Here is a 21,177-nt window from a genome sequence, read left to right on the forward strand (position 1 = left end):
CACAGAAATTGATGTATATTAGATTTACATATATATAAAATCAAAAATAATCATGTAATGTTAATCACCCATTTTATACATATGTATTTGTTTAACTTGTGATTGAGGGGTCACTTTCTAAAGAGATTCTGTAGTTTTGATGGGGTTCTGTTGCGGCAAGTACACAGAATAAATGCTGACGCTGTGTATTTATGACACAATTATGCGTACATCAGAGCCCTGCCGTAGTCCTCCGCTCACCTTGAATCCCTCCGTGGCTCCTACAGCACACCTCACCACTCACCTCATACAGATACACTCTCTGATGCTCCTGACTTCTTCACACAGTAAGTCTCTGGGAACAGGCTGGGTCACAGGCTTTCTCAGACCTCCACAAAGACACAGTGAAACTCCTCCTGACCTCTGCCCGAATCCCGAGTTAAAACAGCAGAGAAGGTGTCCATGGTGAAGCCATGCAGCTGTTCGCTGATGCTGACTTTCTCTGAGTCTGGACTCAGTGACTCTTTCCCACAGCATCATAATGTGACTCATCAACTACTTTTTTGTTACCTAACTGACACAATGGCTGAAATGCAATTTAGTAACATTAAAAGAAAATCAAACTTATCAGCTACGAGGAAGTCTGAAGTGTTCTAAGTTATCTAACTGGTTCATCATATTTAAGATAGTTATTTAACCGGGTTGTGGTGAATGTTCTTTCGGTCACATGTGATTGTGCCAAACCACATTCTGCCATGGTGCTGAGTAAAAGCAAGGCAGAGACAGAGGCTGAGAAGTGCAGTCAGCTTCTCACCAAGAGGACCATGCTGTCTCCGAGCCTTGCTCTCCTGGTGTTCATCTTCACCGCCAAGTCAGGTGAGTTAGCTCCAACATGATGCTTTCTGCTGTCAACACTGAGTCTTCGCGGCTGTTTCAGGTGACGGAGCCCAAATCATTGGAGGGACAGAGGTGACCCCTCACTCCCTGCCCTACATGGCTCTGGTTGAAACCAGAGATGACGAAGGAAAACCATTTTTCTGTGGCGGGACCCTCATCCACCCGAAATGGGTCCTGACTGCTGCACACTGTGCACGGTAAGAAAGACATTCAGGTGATCCAAAGAGAAGGATGGATGGATGAATAGATGCAGGGATAGAGGGATGGACTGGAGTTTTTCATGGCAATATCTTTGTTTCATCTACAGCCAAGTGATGTCTGTGATTCTGGGGATTCATGCTCGACAAAATGCAGGACAGTTCAGACGAGTGAGCCGGCAGGTGATCCATCCTGGCTACCTGCCTCAGCAAATCAACGATCTGATGTTGCTGGAGGTGAGCTGACTTGGTGACTTGTTGATACTATACGGAGCTGTCATCTAATAGTAGGTAAATTTCAGGTAAATGTAGCCACACTCTTCATTCCTCATTAACAGTTTCAGACTTAAAAGCATATCAAGAGTTTTCTCTGAGGCTTTTGTCCTAGTAGGACTGAAGACAGTTCAATCTAAGGCAGGGATGTCAAACTGAATCCCAAAAGGGCCACGGTGGTGCTTTTGTTCCAACCCTGCAAGTACATATAGTTTAACCCATCATGTCAGCTGAACCAAACAACACCAGACTGACAAACAACTGGTTACAGCCTTGTGTTCATCAACGGTTGGAAGGAAAACCTGCACCCACGCCGCCTATTTGGGATTCAGTCTGACACCTGTTCATCTGTCAGCGCTGGGATTCAGACTTGTGACAGTGATGTCTTAACATGTGTTCTCTTCCAGTTGCAGTCACCTGTGGAGGAAACAGCCTATGTGAAATCTTCCAGGATCAACACCCCACCAAATTACCCCGGAGCTGGCAAGACCTGCTTGGTGGCTGGGTGGGGTCTCACTGGCTATGGAGCATCAAAGCCATCTGATGTGCTGATGGCCGCCAACGTGAAAGTGATTGACTTGGAGACGTGCAACTCTGCAGACTATTATGACCATTCCAATTCAATCAACACTGATGTGGTTTGTGCCGGCTCCCATGGAGGGAACCAGATCGGTGTCTGGAAGGTGAGTAAACTAGTGTAGTGTTCAGTAGCTATTGTTGTTGTGAGGTCCACTGCTTCATCACTGTGACCATCCAAACTCTTGGTTCCTGCAGGGCGACTCTGGCGGTCCTCTGATGTGCGACAACATGCTGGTTGGAGTCACTTCCTTTGGAAAGGAATCCTGCCCCGGCGTGTTCATGTACCTTTCTCAGGACAGAGTCCAATGGATCCAACAAACAATTTAGTAAAACACAAAGAAAGTCACTGCAGTTGTGCATGCAAGTCTCTGTCATAAAAAAATAAAACTTCTGAGCATCCTTTGTGTTTCTTTTGAAGTCTAAACACGTCTCCATACAAACTGAAACCAAAACGCAATCTCAAACACAATAAAGTGATTTCCACACATACAATGAGCCAGGAAGCATGAAGGGCACGAGAGCGTCAGTCTGCAGTCCTGACTCTGCCACCTGACCAGGCCACAGCAAAGTCTGTTACAAAACTACGAGTCCAAGGAGCCCAGTTTTCTGTTACAATAAAATAGAATATTCAAACTTCAATGGTTGAATCATATAAAAAGGATGGGCCTCCTGATGCTGCGCTACAAAGTCAGCATGCAAGAGGGCAATGCCTTTTTTGTTCTTAATTCTTTTATACAGAAAGATAAAATGCTTGTCAATCAAAATCAGTGTTGTGATTTCATGTTCAAGGCTGTCACAACTTCAACACACTTGTTGAAGTTGTCCTTCTTCATCCCCATTCATCATCATTTAAATGTGCGGACGATGTGGCCCTGGTGGCGCACATCACCGACACCCAGGCCCTGACAGAGTACCAGCAGGAGGTCCACACTTTGGAACGAACGTTTGCAGCAAGGTCATTAGATCTGTACATCTCTAAGACCAAGGACCTGTGCTATGAACCTGCAGAGAAGAACCCAGTGAACCCAACCCATACGGATCCAGGGGCTGGGGGTAAGTACCTGGGGATGGAGCTCGACGCTTTATCCTCTGGACTGCATGTGGACTCTGTCTCTAAAAAGACACATCAGCGACTCCACCTGCTCCGAAAGCTGAGGTCGACATCAGCAAGGAGATTTTAACGGGTGTTTACAGGTCACTGATAGAGTCCATCCTTACCTATAACTTCTCATCCTGGTTCAACTTCCTCACCATCAAACAGAAAACAAAACTCTCCTGAATAATACACAAGGGCAGCAAAATCACTCAAACCACCCAGCCCCCTCTGACTGAACTGTATGGCCTGAACTGTGCGGCCGCTCAGGGATGAGGAAAACCACCCTCACCACTGAAGACCCTTGACATCCACTCCACCACTCCTTCATACAGTTGCCATCAGGCAGACGCCACAGAACCCTACTGGCCCAGGAAAACACATACAAAAGATCCTTCATCCCCGCTGCAATAGCTGCTCTCAGCAAAACAAGTGACATTATTGTGTGTTTATAGATTTTAGTCATTTTACCTGGTTCATGTGTCATCTGGTGATTTACCATGTTAGTTGCTCTTAATGCGTGAGCGTGGTTTTAAACTTGTCAACATCAAAAACAATTGTCGACCAAGGTGTTCCCTGTGTCTCCCCTGGACTCAAGCCTTGGCCGTACCGCCATGATGTGACTCATCAACTTGTATTGTTTTTTCCTGTCTCTAAAACACTGGATTGTGACTCAATGGCTGAAGTGCATTATTGGAACATAAAAAAAAGATCAAACCTGTCAGCTACAAGCAGATGTAAAGAATTGAGAGTTAAAAAAAAAGAAAATACTTGTACTTGTTTTACCGCATATTTGAGTCAGTTGTTTCACTGGGCTCACTGTTGTGGTGAACTTTTTTGCTTGACTTTCTGTTTGCACCAAACCACAATCCACCATGGTGCTGAATAAAAGCAAGGCAGAGGCAGAAGCGGAGAAGTGCAGTCAGCTTCTCACCAAGAGGACCATGCTGTCTCCGAGCCTTGCTCTCCTGGTGTTCATCTTCACCGCCAAGTCAGGTGAGTTAGCTCCAACATGATGATTTCTGCCGTCAACACTGAGTCTTCTCGGCTGTTTCAGGTGATGGAGCCCAAATCATTGGAGGGACAGAGGTGACCCCTCACTCCCTGCCCTCCATGGCTCTGGTCGAAGCCAGAGATGAAAAGGGAAACCAATTTATCTGTGGCGGGACCCTCATCCACCCGAAATGGGTCCTGACTGCTGCTCACTGTGCACGGTAAGAAAGACTGTTGAGTGATCCAAGCAACAAGTGTTCTAAAATGTTAGATGTCGGAAGGAACGAAGGAAGGATGGATGATGGATGGATGGAAGGATGGATGATGGATGGATGGATGGATGGAAGGATGGATGATGGATGGATGGATGGATGGAAGGATGGATGATGGATGGCTGGATGGGTTGGGGTTCTTTGTGATGATATCTTTGTTTCTTCTCCAGTCGAGTGATTTCTGTGACTCTGGGCGTTCACTGGGAATGCGCTTCCTACAGTTCAGACGAGTGACTCGGCTGGTGATCCATCCTGGCTACACAGAAGGTTTTCATTTCAACGATCTGATGTTGCTGGAGGTGAGCTGACTTGTTGACTGGTTGATACTATACGAAGTTGTTTTCAGGTAATGTAACCGTACTCTTCCTTCCTCATTAACAGTTTCAAACTTTAAAGCATGTCAAGAGTTTTCTCTGACAGGACCAGAAGGCTTTTGTCCTAGTAGGACCGAAGACAGTTCGATCTAAGGCAGGGGTGTCAAACTGAGTCCCAAAAAGGTCACCGTGGTGCTTTTGTTCCAACCCTGCAAGTACATGTAGTTTAACCCATCATGTCAGCTGAACCAAACAACACCAGACTGACAAACAACTGGTTACAGCCTTGTGTTCATCATCGGTTGGAAGGAAAACCTGCACCCACGCCGCCTATTTGGGATTCAGTCTGACACCTGTTCATCTGTCAGCGCTGAGATTCAGACTTGGTTTAACTAACTCGTGTTGTCTTCCAGTTGCAGTCACCTGTGGAGGAAACAAAGGCTGTGAAATCATACAGGATCAACACCCCACCAAATTACCCCGGAGCTGGCAAGACCTGCTTGGTGGCTGGGTGGGGTCTCACTGGCTATGGTGCATCAAAGCCATCTGATGTGCTGATGGCCGCTAACGTGAAAGTGATTGACTTGAAGACGTGCAACTCTGCAGACTATTACGACCGTTACCCAACGATCAACAAGGATGTAATTTGTGCCGGCTCTGGTCGAAAGAAGGAGATCGGTGTCTGGAAGGTGAGTAAACTAGTGTGATGTTCAGTAGCTATTGTTGTTGTGAGGTCCACTGCTTCATCACTGTGACCATCCAAACCCTTGGTTCCTGCAGGGCGACTCGGGCGGTCCTCTGGTGTGCAACAACATGCTGGTTGGAGTCACTTCCTTTGGACAGCCGTGCCTCCCTGCCGTGTTCATGTACCTTTCTCAGGACCGAGTCCAATGGATCCAACAAACAATTAAGTAAAACACAATGAAAGTAACTGCAGTTGTGCACGAGTTAGTTTCCAGCACCATACGAGTTTTTGTCATGAAAATAAAACTTCTGAGCATCATTTCTGTTTCTTTTGAAGTCTAAACACGTCTCCACACAAACTGAATCCGAAACACAATCTCAAACAGAATCAAGTGATTTCCACACATATATTGAGCCAGGAAGCATGAAGGACACGAGAGCATCAGTCTGCAGTCCTGACTCTACCTGATTCTACGAGTTCAAGGAGGCCTGGTTTCTGCTAAACTAAACTAACATAACACAAAGCATTCTAACTTAGATGGTTGACTCATTTAAAAATTCGGGGCCTCCTGATGCTGCGCTACAAAAGCAGCATGCAAAGTGGGCAATGCCTTTTTTCTTATTAATTCTTTTATACAGAAGGATAAAATGTCTATCAATCGACATCGGTGTTGTGATTTCTTGTTCAAGGCTGTCACAACTTCATCACACTTTGTCCACGTTGCATCTGGTTTTTAACTTTTAGTTTTTCTTCCTGTTGTGTTTCTATAACATTGTGAAAATGATAAGAAAAAACCTTCATATCTGCAGTTCGATTCGAGGGTGGTGAAAAGATGTGGCGTGTCCAAAGTCAAACAGAGGCATGGGGATGAGAGGGACTGTTTCAGGTCTTCAGGAGATTCAAGATCTAATGACCTGACTCCACCACCAAAAACTATTCAATGTCCAAATCACTGTTCTAATGTCTCTTACACAATGACTGAAGTGTATGATGGGAACAGAAAAGTAAAATCAAACTTCTCACCAATGAGCAGATCAGAAGTATGGAGCGAAAAAAAACAAATGCTTGTTTTAACACGTATTTAACCTAGTTATTTAACCGGGTTGTGGTGAATTTTCTGGCTTGTCGTCCCCTCTCATGAGTTTGCACCAAACCACAATCAGCCAGGTGCTGAATAAAAGCAAGGCAGAGACAGAGGCTGAGAAGTGCAGTCAGCTTCTCACCAAGAGGACCATGCTGTCTCCGAGCCTTGCTCTCCTGGTGTTCATCTTCACCGTCAAGTCAGGTGAGTTAGCTCCAACATGACGCTTTCTGCTGTCAACACTGAGTCTTCTCGGCTGTTTCAGGTGACGGAGCCCAAATCATCGGAGGGGCACCGGTGGCCATGCCGTCTATGGCTCTGGTCGAAGGTCGAGATGAAAACGGAAAGCAATTTCTTTGTGGCGGGACCCTGATCGACAAGAGATTTGTCCTGACTGCTGCACACTGTGCCCGGTAAGAAAGACAGAGAGAACTCAAATGAAGAAGAAACTGAGAAGGAAGGACTGATGGATGGATTGGAGTTTTTTGTTTTCTCTGTTTTCTCTCCAGCAAAGAGATGAATGTGACTCTGGGGGTTCACTCTCGAAAAGGTAAAAAGGAGAAGCCCATCAAAGTGACCCACAAGAAGATCCATCCTTGGTACGATGAGAGTGTTCTTTCCAACAATCTCATGTTGCTCCAGGTGAGTTTTTGACTTGTTGATACTACTCTGTGAAAGTACTCCTACTACCTGAGAAACAACATTCGCTACGGAATCAACTTCAGAGGTCCTGTGTTCATGACTGCAGTTATGAATCAATATGGAATTGGTCAGAGCTTTTCTTTGAGGGACGTGTGTGTTGTTGAGTCCCTGTCCATCACCCAGAGCTTTGAGGAGAAGAATCATAATAATCATCCAATAAAGGCTTCAATGCTGTTCATCTGTCAGCGCTGGGATTCAGACCTGGTTCTACTGACTTGTGTTGTCTTCCAGTTGCAGTCACCTGTGAAGGAAACAAAGGCTGTGAAATCATACAGGATCAAGACCCCACCAAATTACCCCGGAGCTGGCAAGACCTGCTTGGTGGCTGGGTGGGGTCTCACTGGCTATGGTACATCAAAGCCATCTGATGTGCTGATGGCCGCCAACGTGAAAGTGATTGACTTGGAGACGTGCAACTCTGAAGACTTTTACGACTGTGACCCATCGATCAAGAAGGACGTGATTTATGCCGGCTGTGATGGCAAGAAGCAGTGTGGTGTCTGGAAGGTGTGTAAACTAGTGTGATGTTCAGTAGCTATTGCTGCTGTGGGGTCCACTGCTTCATCACTGTGACCATCCAAACTCTTGGTTCCTGCAGGGCGACTCCGGCGGTCCTCTGATGTGCGACGGAGTTCTGGTTGGAGTCACTTCCTTCAGACTGGAATGCCTACCCGGCGCATTCATGTATCTGTCTGAGGAGCGAGTCCAATGGATCCATAAAATAATTATGTAAAACACAAAGAAAGTAATTGCAGTTGAGCACGAGTTAGTTTCCAGCACCATGTGAGTCTTTGTCATGAGAAATAAAACTTCTGAGGATCACTAGTGTTTCTTTTGAAGTCCAAACACGTCTCCATACAAACTGAATCCAAAACACAGTCTCAGACAGAATCAAGTGATTTCCACTCACACAATGAGCCAGGAAGCATGAAGGACACAACAGCGTCAGTCTGCAGTCCTGACTCTACCTGACTCTACGAGTCTACAAGCAAAACAAAACAAAACGAAACAAGGCAAGACAAGACAAGGCAAAACAAAACAAAACAAAACAAAACAAAACAAAACAAAATAAAATATTGGAACTTTAATGGTTGAATCATATAAAAAAGAGGAGCCTCCTGATGCTGCGCTACAAAAGCAGCATGCAAGAGGGCAATGCCTTTTTTCTTATTAATTCTTTTATACAGAAGGATAAAATGCTTATCAATCAAAATCAGTGTTGTCTTGTTCAAGGCTGTCACAACTTCATCACACTTAGTCCACGTTGCATCTAGTTTTTAACTTTTAGTTTTTCTTCCTGTTGTGTTTCTATAACATTGTGAAAATGATAAGAAAAGACCTTCATATCTGCAGCTCCATTCGAAGGTGGTCAAAAGATGTGGAGTGTCCAAAGTTAAACAGAGGCATGGGGATGAGAGGGACTGTTTCAGGTCTTCAGGAGATTCAAGATCTAATGACCTGACTCCACCACCAAAAACTTTTTGTTGTAATGAAAAGTTATGCAGGGCTTTAACAACTTCCCCTGAAACTGTCCACTTTGTATCTTCTCCTGCAGCATTTCCTGTTGGGGGTTGCCACAGCAAGTCAGCTTCCTCCACCTCAACCAACCTTGATCTTCCTTCCTGTCCTTCTTCATCACAGCCATGAACCTCCACGGTTGGCTACCTCTCCTCCTCCTGCCTGGTGCTTCCATCTCAAACATTAGTCGAACCAGTGTGTTCCCTGTGTCTCCCCTGGACTCAAGCCTTTGCCGCACTGTCATGATGTGACTCATCAACTTGTCTCTTACACGATGGCTGAAGTGTATGATGGGAACAGAAAAGTAAAATCAAACTTCTCAGCTATGAGCAGATCAGAAGTATGGAGCGAAAAAAAACCAAATGCTTGTTTTAACACGTATTTAACCTAGTTATTTAACCGGGTTGTGGTGAATTTTCTGGCTTGTCGTCCCGTCTCATGATTTTGCACCAAACCACAATCAGCCAGGTGCTGAATAAAAGCAAGGCAGAGACAGAGGCTGAGAAGTGCAGTCAGCTTCTCACCAAGAGGACCATGCTGTCTCCGAGCCTTGCTCTCCTGGTGTTCATCTTCACCGCCAAGTCAGGTGAGTTAGCTCCAACATGATGCTTTCTGCTGTCAACACTGAGTCTTCTGTGCTGTTTCAGGTGACGGAGCCCAAATCATTGGAGGGACCGAGGTGACCCCTCACTCCCTGCCCTACATGGCTCTGGTCGAGAGTAGAGATGAAAACGGAGCACAAATGCTTTGTGGTGGGACCCTGATCCACCTGAAATGGGTCCTGACTGCTGCACACTGTTTCCGGTAAGAAAGACTGTTGAGTGATCCAAGCAACAAGTGTTCTTGTTGATGAAACTAAGAGGAAAAGAAGGCAGATGGATGGATGGGTGGATGATGGATGGATGGATGCGTTGGAGTTCTTTGTGATGATATCTTTGCTTCTTCTACAGCCAAGTGATGTCTGTGACTCTGGGCGTTCACTCTAGAGAAAATGAAGGGCAGAGAATCCACTTCCGACAGTTTAGACGAGTGACTCGCCAGGTGATCCATCCTGACTACGTTGAGAGTGCTCTTTTCAACGATCTGATGTTGCTGGAGGTGAGCCGACTTGTTGATACTATAAGAAGTCGATTTCAGGTAAATGTAGCCACACTCTTCCTTCCCCATAAACAGTTTGCGTTTCAAGCTTTATAGCATATAAGAGTTTTCTCCAATATGAGCAGATGGGTTTTGTCCACGCAGTGCTGAAGATAGTTCAATCTATAGGTTCAATTTCGTCAGCGCTGAGATTCAGACTTGGTTTAACTGACTTGTGTTGTCTTCCAGTTGCTGTCACCTGTGGAGGAAACAGCCTATGTGAAATTAGCCAGGATCAACACCTCACCAAATTACCCCAAAGCTGGCATCTGCTTGGTGGCCGGGTGGGGGCGCACTGGCTACGATGAGGACTTTTCTGATGTGCTCATGGCCGCCAACGTAAATTTGATTGACTGGAAGACGTGCAACTCTGCAGACTATTACAACGGAGCCCGGTGGATCAACAAGGATGTGATTTGTGCCGGCTCCCATGGAAGGATACAGATTGGTATCGGAAAGGTGGGTAAACTAATGCAGTGTTCAGTAGCTATCGTTGTTGTGAGGTCCACTGCTTCATCACTGTGACCATCCAAACCTTTGGTTCCTGCAGGGCGACTCCGGTGGTCCTCTGGTGTGCGACAACATGCTGGTTGGAGTCACTTCCTCCGTGTTTCCGTGCCTTCCCGCCGTGTTCATGTTCCTTTCTCAGGACCGAGTCCAATGGATAAAAAAAACAATTAAGTAAAACATGCAGTTTTGCACGAGTTAGTTTTCAGCACCATCCAAGTCTTTGTCGTGAAAAATAAAACTTTTGAGCATCATTTGTGCTTCTTTTGCTATCCAATCACATCTCCACGCAAACTGAAAAACTAAAACACAAGGTGAAAAGAAAGTGTCCAAAGTTAAACAGAGGCATGGGGATGAGAGGGACCGTGTCAGGTCTTCAGGAGATTCAAGATCTAATGACCTGACTCATTAGATCTTTTTGTTGTAATGAAAAGTTATGCAGGGCTTTAACAACTTCACCTGAAACTGTCCACTTTGTATCTTCTCCTGCAGCATTTCCTGTTGGGGGTTGCCACAGCAAGTCAGCTTCCTCCACCTCAACCAACCTTGATCTTCCTTCCTGTCCTTCTTCATCACAGCCATGAACCTCCACGGTTGGCTACCTCTCCTCCTCCTGCCTGGTGCTTCCATCTCAAACATTAGTCGAACCAGCGTGTTCCCTGTGTCTCCCCAGGACTCAAGCCTTTGCCGCACCGTCATGATGTGACTCATCAACTTGGATTCTCTGACGCAATGGCTGAAGTGCATTATAGGGAAGTAAAAACAAAAATCAAACCTGTCAGCTTTGAGCAGATCTGAAGGATTGAGAGTTAGCAAAAAAGAATACTTGTTATACCGCATATATAACTCAGTTCTTTACCAGGGCTCACTGCTGTGGTGAACTTTCTCACTTGACTTTCTGTTTGCACCAAACCACAATCTGCCAGGTGCTGAATAAAAGCAAGGCAGAGACAGAGGCGGAGAAGTGCAGTCAGCTTCTCACCAAGAGGACCATGCTGTCTCCGAGCCTTGCTCTCCTGGTGTTCATCTTCACCGCCAAGTCAGGTGAGTTAGCTCCAACATGATGCTTTCTGCTGTCAACACTGAGTCTTCTGTGCTGTTTCAGGTGACGGAGCCCAAATCATTGGAGGGACAGAGGTGACCCCTCACTCCCTGCCCTCCATGGCTCTGGTCGAAGCCAGAGATGAAAAGGGAAACCAATTTATCTGTGGCGGGACCCTCATCCACCCGAAATGGGTCCTGACTGCTGCACACTGTGCACGGTAAGAAAGACAGATGAGTTATGTTCTAAAGTAGAAGATAAAACTGAGATGGATGGGTGGCCTGATGTTTGGATGGATGGATGGATGAGAGTTCTTTGTGAAGATATCTCTGTTCTCTCTCCAGCAAAGAGATGAAAGTGACTCTGGGGGTTCACTCTAGAGAAAGTAAAAAGGAGGAGCCCTTCCGTCAGCTCAGACGAGTGACCCACCAGGTGATCCATCCTGGCTACGATGAGAGTGTTCCTTTCAATGATCTCATGTTGCTCCAGGTGAGTTTGACTCGACTTGTTGATACTACACTGTAAAAGTACTCCTACTATCTGAGAAACAACATTCGCTATGGAATCAACTTCAGAGGTCCTGTGTTCATGACTGCAGTTATGAATCAATATGGAATTGGTCAGAGCTTTTCTTTGAGGGACGTGTGTGTTGTTGAGTCCCTGTCCATCACCCAGAGCTTTGAGGAGAAGAATCATAATAATCATCCAATAAAGGCTTCAATGCTGTTCATCTGTCAGCGCTGGGATTCAGACCTGGTTCTACTGACTTGTGTTGTCTTCCAGTTGCAGTCACCTGTGAAGGAAACAAAGGCTGTGAAATGTGTGGACTTCAATGCTATGATCAAAAAGCCTCCCAAAATCCCCCGAGCTGGCAAGACCTGCTTGGTGGCTGGGTGGGGGCGCACTGGCTATGATGAGAACCTGTCTGATGCACTGAGGTCTGCTAATGTGAAGGTGATTTCCTTGAAGACGTGCAACTCTGCAGACTATTACAACCAAGACCCAGCGATCAACAAGGATGTGGTTTGTGCCGGATCCGATGGAAAGAAGCAACTTGGTGTCTGGAAGGTGAGTAAACTAGTGTGATGTTCAGTAGCTATTGTTGTTGTGTCCACTGCTTCATCACTGTGACCATCCAAACTCTTGGTTCCTGCAGGGCGACTCCGGCGGTCCTCTGATGTGCAACAACATGCTGGTTGGAGTCACTTCTGTCGGAAAAGAATTCATTCCCAGTGTATTCATGTATCTTTCTAAGGACCGAGTCCAATGGATCCAAAAAACAATTAAGTAAAACATGAAGTTGTGCACTAGTTTCCGGCACCATGCGAGTCTTTGTCATAAAAATAAAACTTCTAAGCATCACTTGTGTTTCTTTTGAAGTCCAAACACGTCTCCACACAAACTGAATCCAAAACACAATATAGTGATTTTCACACTCACAATGAGCCAAGAAGCATGAAGTACACCAGAGCGCCAGTCTGCAGCCCTGGCTCTACCACCTGACTAGGCCACAGCAAAGTCTGCTGCCAGGCTAGTTTTTAAGTTACTGAGGGTCTGTTGTGAACCTGTGTTATTTTATTTTTGTGGTTGATCTGTTTAAGAGTCAAGGCCGTTCCACTTCCTGGTCCCCCATCATCACTGTCACACCCCTCAATCGTCTTTGTCAGTTTCCTCCGAAGCCTCTGGTAAATGTCAGCCACGTTCACCTCACTCTTATTCTGCTGAATTCTCTCACACGTCTTCGCTGACTCATGAGTTTCCATTGTCAGGCCACATCCTTTACTCAGTTAAATAAAGGTTTCAATCAGGATGGCTGTCGTCAGTGCACGCCACAATGTTCTTCACAGCTCTTCTCGCTTGTGTTCTCGTATTTGGGTCAAGTGAGTAAAACTTATATCTTCTGCACCGACGAGAGAGCAAGAGTAAGACGTCTGTGCTGCTGCAGGTCATGGCGCTGACATCATCGGCGGGAAGGAAGTCGCACCTCACTCTCTCCCCTTCATGGCTCTGCTGGAGATCAAGGTACCTGAGTGTGGCGGGATTCTCATCAACTCAAAATGGGTTCTGACCGCTGCTCACTGTGGACGGTAAGATTCCAAACATCCCTGAAGCAGAGCACAGCAGTTTGAGTGAAAAACAGACCCACTTTTTTATTCATATGTTCAAATGGTGAATCTGATCTAATGAAAGTGCTACATAATGAGGCGAATGTGGCTTAGTAAAAGGGAGGTGAGGAAGAGAGTGTAGCCTGGGTGGAGATGACAGCAGGGGTCACTCACTCTCTGTTGAAGCTCCTGAGGTTGTCATTGGGAGAGAGGACCTGATGACAAATGAGTCTATCAGGGACATGTGGGAAGGTTTGGAGACAAAGTTGGAGAAGACAGATGTTTGGTCACGTGGAGAGGAGAGGTTGAGTTGGACCAGGAATGTTGGAGACTTGGGAGGGGAACATGCTCCGGAACCAGAAAGTGGCCCCTTCCAATGGCATGAAAATCCTGTTTTATATTTGCTGACAGATGATTCACCTCACAGGAGATTGTTCCACATGAAGCCACGCCCACAATGAATTCCTCATGACAATGAGTCGGAGAGATGCTTCCACTTGTGTCTCTCTTCAGAAGGAAGTGACCAAAAGGAGGGTTGAATGAATACAAATCAAAATTGAGTTTATGCTGCAGAAGCACCATATGAAACATGACAAGAAGAAATGTGGTTCTGCAAACTTTTTTTTTTTCAGAATTAAAAAAGTCATTTTGGGGCTTCACTCGATCAAGAGTGAGGAGCAGGAGGTGGGCTACAGGCAGGTCCGAAAAGTCTCCCACAAGGAGATCCACCCCTGCTACAATGAGGAGGAAAAGGTCAACGACCTCATGTTACTGAAGGTGAGTTCAGTTCAGACAAAAATGAAAATAACAGTTCACCGTGGTGGTGCAAACCTGAACTGCAGTCACTATCATGTGATGATTATGTCACTATTTTTTTTTTTTTTTTGTCCTTTTGGCTGTTAAAGCTGTGGTCATAGAATATGTTGAGATGGGAGAGATGATCTCACAACATCTTGTTTTTCAGCTGAACAAAGCTGTGAAGCCGACCACGTGGGTCCAGTGGCACACTCTGGGGAAAACCACCACAGACCCGAAGGCTGGCACCGAGTGTCTGGTGGCCGGCTGGGGAAAAACCAACAACAAAAGCCCACGAGGGTCTGACGTGCTGATGTCCACCAACGTGACCGTGATCGACAGGCAGAAGTGCAACTCTCCGGCGTTCTACGACCTGAACCCGGTCATCACCAAAGGCATGATCTGTGCCGGTTCTGTGGGGAAGGTCCGGCGCGACACGTGTTCAGTAAGTGACCTTCGGAACATCAGACTGTCCCCGCCTAAGTCAACACTGAGCGTTTCTCCCTCGCAGGGCGACTCCGGCGGCCCGCTGCTGTGCAACGGTGCTCTCGTCGGGATCACGTCTTTCGGACGAGACTGTGGCGTCTTGGACAAGCCCGGCGTGTATGGGTTTCTCTCACAGAACCAACTGGAATGGATCATGAAGACCATCAAGAAATAAAACCTCCACCTCCAGCTTGACCTCTAACTGAGCCCTTCTCTTTTTTGAATTGTTATTTTTCTTCTGTTCTTGTTCATGTAGACAGTGTGTTGGAGTTGTTTTTGTGAAGACGTTTTTGTTTCTACAAGTCCACTTGACGACGGTCATGGAAGTCTGTGGTTACTTCATTAATCTCTATTATTTTGACCATCTTTTAAAACATTTTTAATGTATTTTTCTAAATGTCCCATGTGCCAATGATGATGATAATTATTGTTATTAATATTCCAATGCTTCATTTTCATCTTTCGCATTTTAACATTTGTATTCTCATTGAATATAATAAACACTCGACAGCTAATACCATCAAAATTGCGTTTCTTCACTATCAAGGTCATATTGTCAATTTCACTGAAACAGGAAACACATCATAAAAGCCCTCCCACGCCTCCGTGGCCTCACAGCATATCTACACAACGTTGATGTCTATTTTTCGCCTCACTCTTCCTAAACTGAGAATGGAAACAACACACCCTGCTGTCTATGCCGTGACTCAAAAAACGAGTCTTGCTTTGACTCATCTCTTTTTTTTACGGCGAGCGTCTCAGGAATGTGACTCAGATCATGCTTCATCATCGCACCAGCTCATTTGAAAAGAAGAATTAAACAAAGAACAAAGTTAAATGATTCGAAAAAGTTTCTTGCTGCTCTTCCTATTATCACACGATACACAGAAAACAGATAAAAATGGCGACATCTAATAGAGCGCCCTCTGTGGGCTGATATGCGGTGCCACCATAGAAACCGGTGCCTTCGGGAGAACACACGCAGCTGCTGTCGCTGTTTGTTTCCTGAGTTTAAAGCTGTTTTGCGACACCTCCCACTGGACAACTGCTATCACTGCATGTTAACGTGTCAATGTTGCTTTCAACAGTCCTCCAGCGTGGAAGAAATGCTTGACTGTAAAATAAAGACATGTTATTTTGGCGGGCAAAACGTCATTCATAAAGCAAATGCATGTGTAACTGCATGTCAATTTTAGTCCCAGTCAAATAAATGATGACACATTGATGACTTTCTTCAAGTCTGATGAGGTAGTTTACTTTATATATGTGGTACAGATTGATGGCTCTGACAAACTCTGAGCTTCTCCACTTCAGTAACTTAACTAACAAGTGTTTGAGTCAGAAGAGTCACACTGAACTGAGTCTGGTGAAGCTCAGACTAGCTACTGGTCCCACACTAACTAGCCAGAGCTACTAGCTGCTACCAAGTTTATTCTCAGTTTTAAACGTGTATCATGTACTTTTGGAATTGCTTTTTGAATAACAAGAGCATGTGCGTGTGATCACAACTTCACACCTTTCAGAAACATCCACCACCATCTTGATACGGAGACGCGCAGCTGCTGCTGTGGTCAGTAGCTCGGCTGGAGATGGTGAAGATGTCGGCTTTTACTGAGTAGCTGGGTTCTAGATTTTCCTTCACCCAGCTGGCATTGACGTCAATCGATGATTCATTCTTTTCATGTCACGAAACTGAATTTGAAACTTGTTTAATCTTTTATAGAAACACAGATTTTTCACCCTCAGTCTTGTTTTCTCAGTTTAGCGTGAGAATGTCAGTTTATTCTAGCGAGGCACACCAGTGGTCAGCCACAAGGCATCGGTTTATTGACAGCATTTCCTTGTTCTTCAAACAGTTTTCCTCTTGAACTTTCTAGAGCTTTTTGAGGCAAAAGCTTTGCAAAGGTCCTTATTTTCCGTCATGTTGCTCCAGAATAGGGATGCGCGTCAAAAACCGGTTCCTATTCAGTCCGGTTCAAAATTATATGGTTGTTCGCTTCCTGACTGGGAAGTCCGACTCTACTCGCTTTTGTTTGCCTTTGTTCCATTGGCGGCTTTAGGAGGAATGAACCTCTTCGACATCATGGGATAATGATGAACGAGTGTTCTGTGTTTGATCAGTGACACTGAACAACACTGAGCTAATGTTGACGGCTAGCATAGCGCTAACAGTAGTTCTTGTCAGAGGAAATGAATTTGTTTTTAATAATGTCACACAGCAGATTTGTGCTGCTACCTAGCTTTTTTTCTTTTTTACAGTGATGTGGAGAAGTCTCCTCACGAGGCTGATGATAATAACCAGAACCAAACTCAGCAACTACACTGAAGTTTAGATGTCATGTTTATATTGTTATTAAATGAGACCGTTTAAAAACAATGAGCAATAAATGACCAATAAGAAGAATCAGAAAAAGACCTCAGTTTAAAAGAACTGCAGCACTCTGTAAACTGTTTCATGGGGTTCATTTCTGTTCCAGATCAGACAGAACAACTCATTCCTGTTTCTCTGATGCTAAATCCACGGAGCTTTTTCAACTCTAAATGACAGTTACTCTTCCCTTGTCATTTGTCCAACACAGTAAACCGATCAAAAAGTAAAAAAAAAACATCCTCTTTGATCCTGATGTGACTCTTTAAAAACTGGCAACCATTAAAAAAACTTTCAGTGAGTGGCATCACATCTACAATTGCTATATTCGAACACGATACCCAAATCTATTGATACTAAGTGACTTATTTCGCTTCCCTCTTTTCCCATTGAGAATCTATAAGAAACCGAATTGTTAAGCAGAATCGATAACAGAATAGTTAAAATCTTATCAATTCCCATCTTTAATTTTGCAACTTTCACCATCATTTTTTATAAAAATCTCTTACGTTTCATCAATGAGGACACATAGAGGACAGATGCTTACGCAACACCTCACATCGGAGCATCTCGAGACTCAACGGAAAATAACAAACTTGTGTGTATTCACAACGAGATAAGTGGAAGTGTGGAGATGACCTGATCAGTGAGGTGAGTTCAGACTGAACACATCTATCTATAGTATCTCGGCAGCTAGCTATCTAGCTAGCTATCTGTCTGTCTACACCAAGGGCAAGAATGAGACCAAACTAGAGAGAGTTTGTGCCAAATAAAGCATTTCAGTTCTTGATTTATTTAAAAAAAACATTTTGTAAAAGAAACAACAAGTAATGAATGTGCATGTCAGTATGACGTCTGGATGTATGCTATTGTACTTCATTCACTTTGGTCTTGTTCTCGACCAGTCTCAGCACCAGTTCCCGGTTGGAGGTTATAATCAGGGCTGCGCAGGTCAGAACAGGTGAGTCAAGAAATATTTAGTGAGCGGCCTGCTGGTCTCCCTTTAGGTGGAGCAAGTTTGCAAGATGCTTCTGTTCTCCCTCTGGCTGAATCGCTTTGGTCTGTGGGAGGAAACCGGAGTCTGTAAGGCTGGAAGTATCAAAGCCAGGGACAGGAAGAGGCTGCACAGACTGGCGAGGAGCGCCTGCTCAGTCCTGGGCTGTGGGCTGTTATCTTGCTTAATGTGCAATGTTTAATGTTGAATGTTTACTTTGCTGCTGTGAAAAGCCAAATCCCCGATTGTGGGACTATCTTGCTTATCTAACTGATGGATTGATTCACCAGTTACACCAAACAGCAGCACAGCTTGTGACACTGTTGATCCCAAAATATGGCCAGAGCGTCTCCAGACATTGTTCATATTTGGTACCAGTCGTATCTTTTAGACAGGACGCCTTCACTCACCATGAAAGAACATCACGATCAGCCTCAAGTGGAATGATTCTTTTAATAAAAAAATTTTTAACAATGTAATTTAATATTCGATTATATTATAAATATATGAATATACTGTATTTTGAGTTAAATATTCCAAGAGTGGAACCAAGAAGGTTGCGGGTTCGATTTCCGGGTCGGACCATGTTATGCCTGTGTGCCTGCGGTTTTTCTCCAGTTTCCTCCCACAGACACCAAACATGCTCAGTGGGTTACTTTGACTGCCCCCACTAGATTGCCCCTATGTGTGTGTGTGTAGCCTGCCATGGCCCGGCAACCTGTCCAGGGGGTATTGCTGCCCAATGGCCACTGGGATAAGCTCCAAGGACAGGACTAAGCGGTCTCAAATGGACAGCAGATGGTTTTAATCTCACTTAGTGGGTGAAATGTATGAAAACATGATCAAACTTTTCACATATCAGGAGATCTGATGGGTTTTTCAAAATAAAATGCTTGTGCCAACCCAGTCGTGTAACCGGGTAATTGCTGTGGTGGGTTTGGCTTGTATTTCCGCCAAACCACAACGTGCCATGGTGCTGAATAAAAGCAAGGCAGAGGCAGAAGCTGAGAAGTGCAGTCAGCTTCTCACCAAGAGGACCATGCTGTCTCCGAGCCTTGCTCTCCTGGTGTTCATCTTCACCGCCAAGTCAGGTGAGTTAGCTCCAACATGACGCTTTCTGCTGTCAACACTGAGTCTTCTCGGCTGTTTTAGGTGACGGAGCCCAAATCATCGGAGGGACAGAGGTGACCCCTCACTCCCTGCCCTACATGGCTCTGGTGGAATCAGGAAGTAAATGTGGCGGGACCCTGATCCACCCGAAATGGGTCCTGTCTGCTGCACACTGTGCCCGGTACGGAAGACCATCAAGTGATCCAAGGAGAAGGAAGGATGAATGGATGGTAGTTCTCTGTGATGACATATCTCTGTTTCTTCTGCAGCGAGACGATGAAAGTGACTCTGGGGGTTCACAATAGAAAAAAAGAACAGCAGGAACAGAGTGTTCGACAAGTCAGACCAGTGACACGGAAGGTGATCCATCCTGACTATAAGAAACCTAATAAGGGAATTTATTTCAACGATCTGATGTTGCTGGAGGTGAGTTGACTGCGTTATACTGCATGAAGCAGTTTTCACGAAAATGGAGCTGTACTCTCCTCCCCTGAACCGTTTGCATTTCAAACTTCAAGAGGTCCCTTTATTCAATTTGAGCATGTCGTCGTGTCCCAGTCAGCCACTCAGAGCTGAGGTTGATGCTGGTTTAGCTGATTCTTGTGGACAGTGACTCTGAGTTGTGACGTGAAAGCAGTGATTCAAAAGAAAATAAAACTATTGTCTGATAAAGGCTTCAATACCTTTCATCTGTCAGCACTGGGATTCAGACTGGTTTAACTGACTTGTGTTGCCTTCCAGTTGGAGTCACCTGTGAAGGAAACTGACTACGTGAAACCTGCCATCATCAACACCCCACCAAATTACCCCACAGCTGGCAAGACCTGCTTGGTGGCCGGGTGGGGGTACACTGGCAAAGGCCAGTATTTTTCTGCTGCGCTGATGTCCACCACTGTGACGGTTTTTGACTTGGAGAAGTGCTCTGAATACTATTACGGCAAAGACCCGGGGCTCAACAAGGACGTGATTTGTGCCGGCTCTCGTGGAAAGAACCAGATCGGTGTTTATAAGGTGTGTAAACTATCAAGCTATCGTTGCTGCGGTGTCCACTCCTTTATCATTGTGACCATCCAAACTCTTGGTCCCTGCAGGGCGACTCCGGCGGTCCTCTGATGTGCGACAACATGCTGGTTGGAGTCACTTCCTACGGAGGGTTAAACCATGCTGGCGTGTTCATGTATCTCTCTCAGGACCGTGTCCAATGGATCCAAAAAACAATTCAGTGAAACACAAAGAAAGTAACTGCAGTTGTGCACGAGTCAGTTTCCGGCACCATGCAAGACTCTGTCATGAAAAATAAAACTTCTGAGCATCATCTGTGTTTCTTTTGAAGTCTAAACACGTCTCCACGCAAACTGAATACGAAACACAATAAACAACAATAAAGTGATTTCCATACGCGATGAGCCAGGAAGCATGAAGGACGCAAGACCGTCAGCCTGCAGTCCTGACTCTACGCTATAAAAATAAAAATATATTATTATTATTGATGATAATGACCTTTGAGACAAAATATATAAATAAAAATATGGTGATAAAATAAAATACATCTTTATTTAGTGTGCTTGACGCTTTGTGACGGCGCTCCTCTCAAGGGCAGATATTTGGATGGGTGGAGTCTGAGAGGTTAACGGGAGTGTGAGGGATTCATAAATAAATTCACCTGTTAGTTGCCCTAAATGAAACAAACGTTGGTGACGCTCTCAGCAGTGATAAGGAGCAGACTGGACTCACCCTCCAAGGACTGGATGTCCCCCCGGCGGAGATCATGCCGGTGGGGATCCGAGGTCTGTTGTTGTAGAACTCTGCAGAGTTGCAGGTTTTCCTGTTGAAGACGGTGACTTAGGTGTGCCTCAGCACGTTGGAGTCCTGCACAGCTTCGTAGCAGGTCTTTCCACACCTGGCTACCACGCACTGGGTGCAGGTCCCGGGCTTCTCCACCTCTTCAGTCACTTCACCATCTTGGTCTTCAACATGGGCCGGTCCAGCTGCAAGACATCAGAGGAACATTGCACCACTGACCAAGTGTTTCAGAAATATCAATGTATTT

The 21,177-nt window shown here is 45.3% G+C and overlaps 6 protein-coding genes across 6 annotated transcripts; all 6 read left to right on the forward strand.

The window, feature by feature from the left end:
* Nucleotides 1-126: 126 nt before the first annotated feature.
* LOC128762802 (granzyme G-like) lies at nt 127-2,314 on the forward strand. The gene is made up of 5 exons (XM_053871315.1): nt 127-855; nt 917-1,073; nt 1,184-1,310; nt 1,754-2,029; nt 2,121-2,314. Exons 1-5 carry the CDS (start codon nt 735-737, stop codon nt 2,250-2,252), a joined length of 813 nt encoding a protein of 270 aa, XP_053727290.1. The 5' UTR covers nt 127-734; the 3' UTR covers nt 2,253-2,314.
* Nucleotides 2,315-3,945: 1,631 nt separating this feature from the next.
* LOC128762388 (granzyme K-like) lies at nt 3,946-5,589 on the forward strand. The gene is made up of 6 exons (XM_053870612.1): nt 3,946-4,014; nt 4,076-4,232; nt 4,454-4,457; nt 4,505-4,582; nt 5,011-5,286; nt 5,378-5,589. Exons 1-6 carry the CDS (start codon nt 3,963-3,965, stop codon nt 5,510-5,512), a joined length of 702 nt encoding a protein of 233 aa, XP_053726587.1. The 5' UTR covers nt 3,946-3,962; the 3' UTR covers nt 5,513-5,589.
* An 830-nt stretch (nt 5,590-6,419) lies between these two features.
* Nucleotides 6,420-7,590, forward strand: LOC128762391 (mast cell protease 4-like). The gene is made up of 4 exons (XM_053870618.1): nt 6,420-6,567; nt 6,629-6,776; nt 6,873-7,005; nt 7,297-7,590. The coding sequence occupies exons 1-4, from the start codon at nt 6,420-6,422 to the stop codon at nt 7,588-7,590; spliced, it is 723 nt and encodes a 240-aa protein (XP_053726593.1).
* Nucleotides 7,591-9,105: 1,515 nt separating this feature from the next.
* LOC128762280 (mast cell protease 2-like) lies at nt 9,106-11,024 on the forward strand. Its single transcript, XM_053870413.1, has 6 exons — nt 9,106-9,169; nt 9,231-9,387; nt 9,534-9,681; nt 9,910-10,179; nt 10,271-10,820; nt 10,901-11,024. The coding sequence occupies exons 1-5, from the start codon at nt 9,118-9,120 to the stop codon at nt 10,403-10,405; spliced, it is 762 nt and encodes a 253-aa protein (XP_053726388.1). The 5' UTR covers nt 9,106-9,117; the 3' UTR covers nt 10,406-10,820; nt 10,901-11,024.
* Nucleotides 11,025-11,079: 55 nt separating this feature from the next.
* On the forward strand, nt 11,080-15,158 carry LOC128762392 (transmembrane protease serine 9-like). The gene is made up of 10 exons (XM_053870619.1): nt 11,080-11,271; nt 11,333-11,489; nt 11,614-11,758; nt 12,053-12,337; nt 12,426-12,501; nt 13,078-13,149; nt 13,215-13,356; nt 14,007-14,151; nt 14,339-14,614; nt 14,681-15,158. Exons 1-10 carry the CDS (start codon nt 11,220-11,222, stop codon nt 14,828-14,830), a joined length of 1,500 nt encoding a protein of 499 aa, XP_053726594.1. The 5' UTR covers nt 11,080-11,219; the 3' UTR covers nt 14,831-15,158.
* A 3,660-nt stretch (nt 15,159-18,818) lies between these two features.
* Nucleotides 18,819-20,431, forward strand: LOC128762891 (granzyme H-like). Its single transcript, XM_053871451.1, has 6 exons — nt 18,819-18,845; nt 18,925-19,108; nt 19,170-19,308; nt 19,397-19,553; nt 19,869-20,138; nt 20,219-20,431. Exons 2-6 carry the CDS (start codon nt 18,988-18,990, stop codon nt 20,351-20,353), a joined length of 822 nt encoding a protein of 273 aa, XP_053727426.1. The 5' UTR covers nt 18,819-18,845; nt 18,925-18,987; the 3' UTR covers nt 20,354-20,431.
* Nucleotides 20,432-21,177: the final 746 nt, after the last annotated feature.

Source organism: Synchiropus splendidus, chromosome 7 (assembly GCF_027744825.2).
Source record: "Synchiropus splendidus isolate RoL2022-P1 chromosome 7, RoL_Sspl_1.0, whole genome shotgun sequence".
In the NCBI taxonomy this organism is placed as follows: Eukaryota; Metazoa; Chordata; class Actinopteri; order Syngnathiformes; family Callionymidae; genus Synchiropus; species Synchiropus splendidus.